At 36.4% G+C, this 13,386-nt stretch overlaps 1 protein-coding gene and 1 long non-coding RNA gene across 2 annotated transcripts in view; one reads left to right on the top strand and one right to left on the bottom strand.

Moving 5' to 3' along the window:
- Window positions 1–6,635, bottom strand: part of LOC117119211 (sulfotransferase 1C2-like) — a 25,324-nt gene extending 18,689 nt beyond the window's left edge. Inside the window, exon 1 of the mRNA XM_033264021.1 lies at window positions 6,328–6,635. Within this exon, the coding sequence (XP_033119912.1) occupies window positions 6,328–6,457 (130 nt within the window). The 5' untranslated portion in view covers window positions 6,458–6,635. The remainder of the gene's footprint in view (window positions 1–6,327) is intronic.
- Window positions 6,340–13,386, top strand: LOC117119212. Its single transcript, XR_004447156.1, has 4 exons — window positions 6,340–6,470; window positions 8,820–8,983; window positions 12,680–12,795; window positions 13,156–13,386. It is a non-coding gene; the product is annotated as an uncharacterized LOC117119212 (long non-coding RNA).

Raw genomic sequence — 13,386 nt, 5'->3', positions numbered from 1 at the left:
TATATATATATATTGCCTTGGTTTGGCTCTGCAATCATTAGTGGTCGTGGGACTAGTTTGGGCCCTACCTAAGCTAGTACCCCTGACATTCTTTTAAATAAAGAATCCCATAATTAACACAAACTTTTATTATCTTTTAGTAAAAAATATTCCCTGAAAAATCCATTTTTTCGCTTAACGGGGAGGAGAGAGCTAGGCTTCCCCGACGTAGGTGGGGGGGGGGGCGTGGATCCACCTCGTCAAGGACTTCCTGGTGCCGCCCTTACCAAAGCGCAAATCTGTTTTGAAAGGTAGGGGACATTTCGTGAGACCACACCCACATCAGCAACACTATATCTGGGGCTGAGGTGCGAAAATTTTACGAAAGAGTACCTCTAAATTGCATGCCGGAATAGACACCTTCATATAGTAAAATTCATCATCATCACATCACCTCACCATTATTTCTCATAATCTTTTATTACTGATTTTCGGCAACCATAGAGATTATATGCGTGATGTACCATAGAAAATAAAACTTAAAAATATTGTCTTTGATGTAAATACTTTACCTACTTTAAAGCTATGAGCCTACCACCACTTCAGCCCAACCATGGTTGGGACTGAGGTGCGAGAATTGGAATAAACTTTTTATTAGCGATATTCGGGCAATCAGAGATCTAAATAACCTGTGGGGAAATAGTACCTCAAGATGGCCGGAAATCCATAATATTTCAGCTAGTAATCAGCGCAGTTGTGTTGGAACCTACCAGGTACCCACTTGTACTCCTTGGTGGAGACGAGGCAACCGTAATTATAGTGCCTTAACGAAAGTTAAGTTTTATTTTCTGTGGTCGTCATCATCACATCACCATTAAACGAAGTGCCAAACAATTTCTCATACCTTTTATCAGGATTTTCGACAACCAGATCCAATTAGTGTGATGTACCATAGATAAGAATACTTAAAAAACATTGTATTTGATGTATTTACTCATACTTTGCCTACTCCGAAGCTATGAGTCCACACCCACCTCGGCCTCACCATGGTTAAGGCTGAGGAAATAGTACCTGAAGCTGGACGCGGCAATGACATTCTTATATAATAAGTCATGTCATAACATCACCATGATCTTTTATCAGCGATTTTAAGATATAATAGAGATATCATTAATTTCTACCACAGAAAATAAAACTTAACTCTCATTAAGGCACATATAATTAGGGTTGCCTCTCTCCACCAAGGAGTACAAGTGGGTACCTGGTAGGTTCCAACACAACTGCGCTGATTACTAGCTGAAATATTATGGAATAGTAATATAATTGAATTTAATAATTAAGTTTGGTGCTGAGTATGTGTTTCATATGTGTTTGATTCAATGACCGGGGAAGTAATATGAAGCACTTAGATGCTTCGTGCATGAAGCGCTATATAAGAACGAATTATTATTATTATTATTATTATTATTATTATTATTATTATTATTATTATTATTATTATTATTATTATTAATATTATCATTATTATTATTATTATTATTATTAATAATAATAATAATAATATTAATATTAATAATAATAATAATAATAATATTATTATTATTATTATTATTATAACGAAAGGCAGTGGTTTGTGTGTATATATTGCAAATATGCACAGATAATGTATTTTATGTATAGAAAATATCATGTATGTATATACAGGTATTCGTCTACTACTGTACTTTTTTGAGATCTTCAAAAACAAGATAGTCGTTAACATTGTTAATGAAAGAAAGGTAAATACAGTGTTCGAATAAATGAGTATTCATCGTGCAGCAAACTTTACGAATGTTGTCCTATATAAAATAAATAGGACAAATAAATACATTGTGTAATAAAATGCTTCATACGGGACTCGAACCTGCGTCACGCTGTCAAATCTATCGTCATGCCCATTTAACCACAAAGGCTTTATTGCTGTACAGATTCAAATAATTGTCAGGCACACAATCCAAATTGTGTACACTGGGCCTACGGTTTATATAGTCCTTATCAGGGAAGAATTGTTCCCAACCGAACCATAGGCGAGCTTGCCATTTGAATTAGAGCCCGGAATATTATGGTTATACGGTGGCTTAATCCTCGGCCATTGAACTCTTAATCACTCGGCCATTCAACTTGCCTATATGTATATATCACCCGTCTATTACCTTTTTCATATCTTCAAACTTCAAGAACAGCACATTGCCTTCATGTCGGCGATTCCAAAATGGTAGCAAGTGTGTTGCCCATTGTCCATACATAACTGTAAATATATTTCAGAGAATTGTGTATTGTGTATTAATGACAAAATTCATTATATTTAAGAATACAATTAATTACAATAATCCCTATAGGCAAATCATTCAGATAGTTTTTATTTTTATTTATTTTTATTTTTATAAATTTTCATTCTTTCCACAAGAACATAAAAGGTTGAACAGGGGTGCCGAGAACTAAAAGCAAAAGTTAAAAAAAAAAGTGTCTATTGCAAACAGACAAGAATTGATCTAATTAAAAATTGAAATATTCAATAACATTATAATTCTAAATTAAAATGATTATCTTTATATAAATATTTATTTACAATCGTCGTTTCCAAAAATATGGTAGGGGTGTGTGGGGGGGGGGGATTTTAAAAATGTCAATGAAAATCAATGTTAAGTGCTACTAACTTTCTATTTTTAAACTGTGCCCGTAACACGCGAATTTACTGCTGCATTGAACCTACTAAATGTTATTATGAATATTAATGAACGCAATTTTGAATACGGTACTGGGAAATTATATGATTAATATTTAAAAGCCCATGAAATGGCATTCTTTTGGATATTAGCCCTACATTAATTTGACTCCGGTTTAAGCCAGCTAGATGCAGGATCAAGATCATGAGCGGCTAAAAATATGAATTCCGATGGTGGAATGGGGAGGGGGAAGGAGTGGATTTTCCCCTTTTGGAAAGTCAAAAGAAAAAAAAAGAAAAAAAAAAGAAAAATAGATATCCCAAAACACCTTAGGAGTTATTTTTTGGCGTCTAAAACACAACAAGTTCACAGGGGCATTCCCCCAGACCCCTAGCATAGAGTTGTCTCAATCGGTCCCACACTTTCGCTCCCCCTTTCGGACATCTCTGGATCCACCCCTGGGAGGGGTCATCTCAAACTCAGGGCTTGTCTTATACGCGAGTATATACAGTACAAAAAAGACTAAGTTTTAACAAACCTTTGCCTGTCATGAATAATTGAATTAACTGATTCCAATCAACCTCGGTGTTCGCTTTTTTAAACATTGGTTTTATGAAATGATACGCTGACACTGCTGTGTCCTTCGGGTTCCTGGCAACGTATATCACCTGGAAAAGGGAAAAAAAAAAACCCCGTTGCCTGAAAACAAATTCGTAGTTAGAACTGCGTATTCCCCGTATCAAGGTCAGTCGACAAAAACAAATATACACACGATATGGGATTTGTCGATTGACCTGGATACGGGCATGCGCAGTTTAAGCTATGAATTGGCTTATAGGTCTATCAGTACCTTTCACCTCAATGCTGATAAAATTATTTAAATGACGTGTACTGTACAATATATTACAATGTTAATTAAATTGCAGTTATTGATTGATTCATTCTATTTATTAATGTAATGTAAGCAACCATTGGAAGCACAATTACGAAGCAACTATTAAATTTAAACAAAAAAAGTAGAAATAATAAATATATAATGTACGGAATATGTTTTTTGCTTTCAGTGAAACATGATACTTTCTTTCCCTTTTATACTTTATTATCGTAATTTATTAATTTATCATGTTTAATTTTACCTTTAAAATTATGTAGAGTAATAGAAAAACTTTAACCTAGACCTAAATACAAGCTCTGCTTTCTTGGTTCCCGGGGCTCTTAACCTGGGAACTCACTGCGCCTGATGGCCGACGTGATTCTATGCAGAACGCAACGCGACGATGCGCGCGCACAACGGATCATTTTTAATGAGGATTCTTTTAGATTGCCGGCAATCGGCAGGCGGCTTCGCGTCGTCTATAGCTCACCGGGAGCAGTTGGATTCGTCGTGCGATGGCGGTACGTCCGTCGGCCGACGAACAAAACTCTCTTCACTGTGAGCGTTAGACGACGCGATGCCATCTGTTGATTATCCGTAGCAGTCTGAACCAACGGATGGTCATTAAAAGCGATCCGTTGCGCGCGCGTAATGATGTTGCGTTCCCCATACAATCGCGTCGGCCGAAAGCCGACGGGAACAGTGAGTGCCCAACTTTGCTGTTCAACATGATGTGAGTGAATTAATTAACTTTTGAAAATGGTGAAAGTACCGTACAACGTTGGAGCAGCGTCTTAGCATAATATAAAGCTGTGAAATGGTGAAATAACAATATATAAATCCGTGTACACTCTTGTAATAAAAACGTCTGAATATATCATCACTTTTTGGTTTTTTTTAAATTGCCACCTTATGACGTAGGATTTTCTGTGTAAATTTGCTATGATTCTTATAGCGTTGTTTTAACCAGCAAGTATAATCCTCTTGTCCACACCAACGCGTTAAGCTCTTTCTCACTATCAAGCATGTGAGACTGTGATTAAAACTGTCTCTAAAAGGTTCACACTTTTAACAATCTATCGACCTCCGCCTCATCCCACTCTGCAATTTTTCTCCGACTTTTCGACCCTTTTAGAACAATATTCTTTATCTTCAAATCTTGTCATTACTGGTGACTTCAACATTCATATAGACGATCCGAGTAATATACATACTGCTCGTTTACTGGATATAATTCATTCACTTAATCTCACTCAACTGATAAATTCTTCAACTCACAAACATACACTTGACCTTGTCATTACAAATAATCCTAATCTTGTGAAACTTTCACTGGTTCATGAATATCCCTTGTCTGATCATTTCTTTCTTCACGTTACACTCGATGCACGCAAACCAGCACCTACCAAGAAAGTTGTGACTTTTAGAAAATTTAACAACATTGACATCAACTTTCTCGATCGGAGAATTGTGCATTCTCTCTCTAATTTTAGTGATGACATGGATGTGAACAACGCAATAACCCAGTACAATAATACACTTACCTTACTTAGAGATGAACTGGCCCCATTAAAATCTAAGACCGTTTCAAATCATGCATCCCCTGCTTGGTTCACCAATAATTGTAGGATAGCTAAACAAGCAAGACGTAAAGCTGAGCGGAAATGGCTGAAATCTCAAGATCAAGATCATCATAAGATTCAATGCAATATTTACCACCGTACGCTTGAAGATTCTCGGGTTTCTTACCTCCAGTCTAAGATCGACGGATGTGGACATGATCAGAGAGCTCTGTTCAAACTTGCCAATAAGCTACTTGGTAGGACAACCCTGGCAAATTTACCACCATCATCCAGTAAGCTTCAGTTGGCTACTGACTTTAACACATTTTTTGTTGATAAAATCAAACGTTTGCGTCAGAGTATCTCTATCAAATCTGAAGTTTCATCTTTCACGGCCGCATCTCATCCCTCATGTCATATCACCAAACTTGAAAGCTTTGAGACAGTCAGTGAAGACACGGTTGCAAAACTTCTTATATCTATGGCACCGAAATCTTGTAAAACCTGTCTCTTATACACATCTAGATGTGTATAAGAGACAGTATGTGTATATATATATGATATTATTTACTTAATTACCTGCAATATTTGCCCTACTGTTCATTATATAGGCCAGACCAGCACTTAAATTCGTACTAGAATTAATAACCACAAGTCCTCTATCCGCAAAAGTCTCCCCGGATTTCCTGTTGACGAGCCTTTCAATGCACCTAACCATAGTATCAACATCATAAAATGTGCCATTATTGCAGGTAATTTCAAGTCTCCCCATTCAGACAGAAAAATTAATTAACTCAAATTATTATCTAAAATACAAAACCCACCTCCTTGGCCTTAACAAAGATCTTGGCATCATTAGCGATTGCACATCCAGCCACCACTAACATCATTCTTTCGGTTACCATTTTCTTTCCTTTCTTTTTGATCACCACTTAGGCCTATTATATTATTAAATTATTTTTCACATGTTTATTTTTGTCATATCCCGGCTACTGTTTGATTTTCATTGTTATTTTTTGGTTTTATCCAATAAAGTGTTCTAAAATCTATTCATGTTATTCGTTCCATATATTCTTTTGTTATACATATCATCAAAGAAAGGTAAATACAGTGTTCGGCTATCTAGATGCTACATAATATTGATTACGTGCCACGTGGGGATGGGTTGGTTTGTGTATATACGTATATTAAATCAATATGGTTTTACCTGATTTGGGGTATGTGCACAGCCAAATGTCGTCGTCGCGGACATCGAAGTCCTTTATATTTTTTAGCACTTCCGGAGTCACATCCTTCATCAGCGGAACCCCTTCATATTCCCACAAGAGAGAATCCATACTGAAAGAACAGGTAAGTTCAAAGATCGGTTTATAGCAAGCGTACCGTAATAGTATGTCTCAACGTACAGTGCTGTTTGTTTCCAACTGAACTGGTTCAGTCAAATTTCGGCCTATTTTATACGCTTGTAAAATCAACTCTCACCTACATTAGAGAATCCCATAGTACTTAGCAATGACTTTGCAAGTATCAAATAGTTCAAATGTTGGGTCGTCGTAACGGCACCGACCGTACTGGCTATGGCCGAACAATTTTTTATCTTAGGCCTGCTTTTAAGATAATAACATTTTATCTGTAGAGATATACAGCAGTAGTAATTTTAGTAGTAATTTTACCCCCAGAAAAATTCTTTCTCTCCCACTGATTGCCACCTCTTCTCAAAAATGAAGAAAAAACACAATTCGTCGAGATTAAAAACAATTACATGTATTTTCTACATATTAGTAGACACACTAATCAATTAAATCAATTAAAAAAAAATCAATTAAATAAACCTCTGAAACCAATAAATTGTCATATTTTTGACCACTTTCGAAACATTTTAATACGCCCGACCATGCCCACTTTTCTCTCTTCGGGGTTCCCCCTCCCATTTTATCTTTCCCCTACTTCCCAGCCCGATTTGAGGCGTTGGTGCCGCCATGAGATAAATTGCATCGACGGAACAAAAACAAAAAACAAAAATTCTCCGACAATCGTGACGACGAATTCATTCACTGAAGTTTGCTTTTGTTACGTCAATAGCCTCGTACTTCGCTTTAAAGAGTGTTCATACTTTGCTTAATATAAATATTAAATATTTGCATTTGTATTGTATTTGTTCTAATATACAAGGCATTTTGTAAAACAACTTGATTAGAGGTAGGCCTAAATGCAGTCAACTTACCAAATTTAAACAAAAGCTCTTAGCAGTGGCGTAACGCCGGAGCTGGAAGTCCTCACGAACACTAAAGGTTGATATAATAATATGTTAGACTTAATGCCAACAATTAAGGCCTAAGCGCTTCACATTATTTCCCCCGGTCATTGGATCAAGTACATGAACACACTCAGTTCCCTGTGGACAATTCCATAATGTTGTAGTTGTAGGATACGATACGATTTATTGCTACTTTCCTTTAAAACCGAGGAACACTCTCGCGCAGGAGAGGTTCGACCCAGAAAATACAATCTAAAGATGATATAAAACAATATAAATCAAAATACAGTAAAAATTTAATACAGAGTGTAAAACAGCTGTTTACATGTTAAGTCAATATAGGCGTATAGAAGAAAAATTATGAAAATAAATTAAATAGGGGTTGTAATTTCTTTCATTAATTTATGACAATGAGCAAAAGCCTTGGATAAAAAAAAATCACAGTGTTTATCAAAAATCATAAAAATTTCTTCATCTTTACACATATTATAAATATTGTCTAGAAGTAGATGATGTTTAAATTCCTGGGAACCTTTCACAAAAATATCCCAAAAATATTCATTAATATTGCATATTCAAAAAATCACTTTTTAGATTGCTAAAGCATATTTCTTATGGTGGATAAAATTTCACAATCAAAGAGGAAATGATCGACTCATTCTATTTCCTTACTTTTGCATATAATGCAATAGTCAGAATAACTATCGGACCATGACCGTTTTCTGCCTTCAAGATCCAAAGTATTGGTTCTTGCTTTGAATTTTAGATTTATACCTTGAAAATTTACTTTATCCAAAAGATAGTATTCCATGGTTGGTGCATTTTTGTACTTTAAATAATCAGTTAATGCTTTTTTATTGGCATTTCAAAGTCATTCTTTATCATAATCAACTAAGATCTTTTCATTACAAGATTTTAACCACATGTAGTTAGGTTAAATTTTTCATTTAAATCATATTTATCTAGAATTGTTTTTACACTGTCGATCCACTTTCATCTTGCAGTAGATGTAACCTCCATAAGTGCTTCACACAACAATCAGGGCCATCTATCATCCTCCATTTTCTTAAGCCTATTAAAATATTTTATTCTATATATGTTCTGTATTGTTTCAATGGAATCCCATCTCAAATCACCAAGTAATGCTTCGTTGGTTACATTTCTGGATGCTTTTAAAATTGCCTTGGCCATATGATATTGTAGGATTTTTAATTTATTAATTGATTTTTTAATACCTCGAATCCAAAGGGAGCATGCATAGTTAATTGAAGAAAGTCCTGCTGTCTTCTATAGTAAATCACCATAATAAAATCTATTGAAGTCATCTTGACCATATATAATTGACCTAATATACCTACTATTTTGTTACCCTTTTTGATAATGTCTTCCATGTGATCATTATCATTGTTTTTTTCAGTGCATTTTGTGTTTGTACCTACCAGGTACCCACTTGTACTGCTGGGTGGTGAGAGACAACCGTAGGTAAAGCACCTTGCTGAATGACACAGGCGAAATCCATAACGAGGAATTGAACCTCCAACCTCAAAATTGAGACGCAGAAACACAACACTGCGCCAAACCGCTCATACAATATCAATGGTTCATGGTACGAGACAGTAGTTTTCACTGGGGTAGGACTCTTCAGAATATAAAATAATGGTTAAATGTCGATTCAATTTGGATGCAAAAGTAGACCTACTTGGTTTTGTAATAATTTAACTTAAAATTAAACCTATTCAATACACTTCTACCTTGTAGGCCTATTCGATATATGAACTTTTACCTAGATTACGCTGCAGTATTCTGTTGTCGCCTTTCACTTACATTACCCCATATCCGTCGCCTTTCACTTAGCACATATTCTTGTTTACTAATTTCAACATAATTTTCAAGGTCAATAGATAATAGGCTTACTTCTTTTTTGTTTTGCCTGTTTGAGACGCTTTGTTATCTCTTTTTTTTTAACTAGAGGTCAAAAGTATAACATGTTCTTAAAATACGAATATTCCTTTTCCAAATAATATGTGATAAACAGATACGTATATTATTAAAACCTAGGTTGTGTGAAACCATTATCGGGTCATCATCATCATCATCCTCGTCATCATCAATATCATCATCATCATCATCATCATCATCACCACCAATATAATCACCATCCATCATCATCATTATTATCATTATCATCATCATCAACAACATCATCATCATCATCCTCGTCATCATCCATCATCATCATCATCATCACCACCAATATAATCATCATCCATCATCATCATTATTATCATTATCATCATCATCATCAACATCATCATCATGATCATCATCATCACCACCATCACCGACATCGTCGTCGTCGTCGTCATCGTCATCGTCATCATCATCGTCATCGTCATCATCATCATCATCATCATCATCATCGTCTTCGTTGTCAAGTGCGGATCCAGACAGTGGCGTTATCTAGAAATCTTGAAATGGGGGTGCTGATTGGGGAAGGAGGGGCGGGAAGGCGCTAATTCACAAAATAAAATGATTTTAGGTGATTTTAACTACTTGAGCGTGCTTTCTGGGGGGAGCGAGTAGATACCTAGAGCCCACGCTGACTGGATCTAGAGCTTCAATTAGATAATTTTGTTGCTCAGATGATGATGTTGATGATGATGATGATGATGATGATGATGATGATGATGATGATGATGATGATGATGATGATGATGATGATGATGGTGATGATGATGGTAATGATAATCATGACGGCGACGACCACGCGGTATGAATCATGTGGGATTGATGAAAGTGAGCCCATGGTTGGGGCAGCGGTGGCGCCAGAATTTTCCGACAAGATGTCCGACACTTGTAGGGTTCACTGCAGGGAAGTTTTATGGCTTAGTGTACATGGTCCAAAATGTACTTTTAGACCACAATATTAGGGATTGGCAATCAAAATAATGTTATTTGAATAGGCAAATTATTATTTTGTTTTATTTTCGAGCGACAGTGGGGTCCAGGCCTGTCCGACGAACGAGCAAATTCCCCGCTGGTGCCGGCCCTGGGCTAGTAAAGAACCAATAAATGTTCCTTTGTCGGAGTACAGGTACGAAGGCCCGGCAAAAATATACGAATGGATTCGATGTTGTGATAAACTTCACTGGTTTGTATATAAATATCTCCAGAGCAATCAGCAAATATAGGCTTAGCCAGGGAGCCGTCGCAGGGATCTAGCAGCATTGGAAAACCCTTGAAAATCCAGTAGCTCGAGGCTCAGTGTTCTTATTTTGTTCTTATTTTTACACAATTTTGTATACAAAATTATTATTATACAGCAGTATATCACTTTACTGTATTATTTAAGGTACTACATATTCACACCTACCGTACTGTAAATAAGGTACAAATTCTGTAGGATTTGTTGGTTTTTCTATTTTAAAAAATAAAACATCACTACACTATACCTCAGCCTCAATTTGTTCTTATTTTTGTTGTTTATTCTCGGTGTTCTTATATAATGTGTTCCTCAAAAAAATATGAATTTTAAAAAAAAATAAAATAAAATTTACTGTACAAACAATTGTAGGCTACATCGAACTTTATTTGAAAAAGGAAATGGTTATATACTGTATACTTAAAGTGTTTGTTATGCTCTGAGGACAAGAAAAATAGATAACAAAGCAAAGCACCTTATAAATTAGGGTGAAAGTTGTGCAACAGTGATATGTAATAAAAAGCTGGGAGCAGTCATGTACGTACTGTTCCCGGGTAAAAGATGGCGGATGTGGGGTAGGCCTGCAAACAATTGTAGGCTATGATAGATATCTGATTCTATTTGGAATATGAATGATACAGTAATTAATGTATACAAGCTGTAGACCTCTAATTAAAGAAAAACAGATAACTAATCCCATCACACAGGCAAAACATATTGTAGGCCTAGGGTGGTAGGCAATTTTTCTGTACCTATTTGACTTAAAAAAATAGATGAAAGTTGGTAAGGATATGTATTGACAAGCAAAGTATGATAGATGTGGGGTAGTAGCGGACCGTATAGTAAATCACAGGGTATGCTAGTATTGGCATATCTAGGATGTACAGGGGGGCCGCACGTCCTTCCCTACCCCTGAAAAAAAATACCCATCCCCAGTCGCGCCCCTCCCCCCCCCCCACAAATCATGCTCAAGTAATTAAAAATCACCTGATATCAGCTCAATGTAGTCCCAGCTATAGAACAAATCTAAGTCCCATCAATTTAGTTTTGCCAATATAATCAAGTATCATCAAGCAATCGTTTTAGGAGCGGGCGGGTCCAGGGAACACCGGGTTTATCCCAACTCCCAAAAATAGAGAAAAATTGAGAGAAGAAAGTCCAGAAATAAGGGAGCATGGCGTCGCGTCACTGTAGGCCTATTCAAAAACAAGCTAATTTTTGTTTTAATGTCTGTCTCATCATTTTTAAACAAAATTCTTTCTCCATATCCGTCTCTTATAGATGGATGGATATATTCGGTGTAAACACCAAGAATAACCGACAAAAGTCTGACGAATACTTGTTTCCATTTCATAGGCGAATTCAAGGAGGGCCCAGCCTGCCCCACCCACCTAATTTTAAAAAAAAAAAACAAAAAAAAAACGAAAATCAGAAAAAGAAAATTCGACTCAAATGTTCAGTATGAGAGTGTCATTTCCGACCATCTAATGGTGCCATAATCGTAAATCTTCTTACCTCATCCCTAACCATGGTGGGGCTGAGGTATTAGAACAGACCTTCCATCTGTGAAAGTCACTCTCCGTGTCCCCTCTATTTCAAATTCTTGGATCCACCAGTGAGTGCGGTATTTCTGGAGGTAATTGGGCATTACACCGGGTAACAATCCCATACTCTTTTCCGAATTTCAGCCCCCCCCCCCCCAGCTCAAACACAAGAAGAGCAGGAATGGCAACTGAATCGGAGACCTGGAGATCCCCACGTTTCAGTGCACACACAGTGGCTACTACCAGTTTAGGCATCTGACCTAAGCTGCTCTCTCCCAGCTAGCAAGCGACGTTGGTTGAAGGTCAAATTACGTTGGCACAACGTACTTACACTTAGGTTGGCGTTCGATTTTCCATCGGCTCAACGTCGATTCAACTTGTTGGGAAGACGTCGGCCCGAGTATTTGGATCAACGTTGGCCCGATAATGTTTGTGCAACATCGTAAAACCAACCACGTTGGCCCAACGTATTTAGTTCTGATGTTTTCTCAAGTGATACCTATAAACCCATATGACTGTATCAGTAGTTGTCAATTTAGACTTTTAATTTATTTAGCTTTGGCAAAAGGGACTTTAAGAGATATCACTGAAGTTACATCTGAGGAAAAAATAGAATCATGGCTTATTAAGACCGATCAGGTGCAAGAAAGGCCACAGCCGAGAAGCAGAGAGGTAAGTTTCATTTCCACTTCATACGCTTGGGTTTCACATGTATCAGTCATTAGTTAAATTAATTAACTAAATATGTGAATGATTGATTGATTGAATAATTGATTGAATACGTGATTGTCTCAACCGATTAAATGATAATGTAAATTAAGCAGCTGATCGATCAGTTAATGAATTATTTGATCTATAAATTATTCGATGAACCTATATGTTCATTTCAATTTGTATAAATTAAATTCTAGTTGAATTTATTTGATCCTTAACTAATGCATTGGCTCATTAGACCACTAATACGTTATTATGAACATTACCAATCTTTCCAAACACTGTACGCAATATACCCCTTGTTTTTTTTCCTTTCAGCTACAGCACAAGGCGAAGACGTTCTTCATTTAACTGACAGTGACTGAACAACATGCCATTAAGGAACTATATTATCTATCAAATATATGAAAGAAATTGTTTAGTTTGGTGGCATATTCAGTTGACTAGGGAACAGTGAAATTACACTGTTCCCTGAGTTGACTCATTTGGTAATCTACTATTTTGTGTTTTAACATTTGAATTAACTCAATAAACGCATACCATGCCACA

The sequence above is a fragment of the Anneissia japonica genome, unplaced genomic scaffold (genome assembly GCF_011630105.1).
Source record: "Anneissia japonica isolate Jap-2015-1 unplaced genomic scaffold, ASM1163010v1 scaffold287956_len95842_cov151, whole genome shotgun sequence".
Lineage (NCBI taxonomy): Eukaryota > Metazoa > Echinodermata > Crinoidea > Comatulida > Comatulidae > Anneissia > Anneissia japonica.
This window is presented reverse-complemented; position numbering and strand designations above follow the sequence as displayed.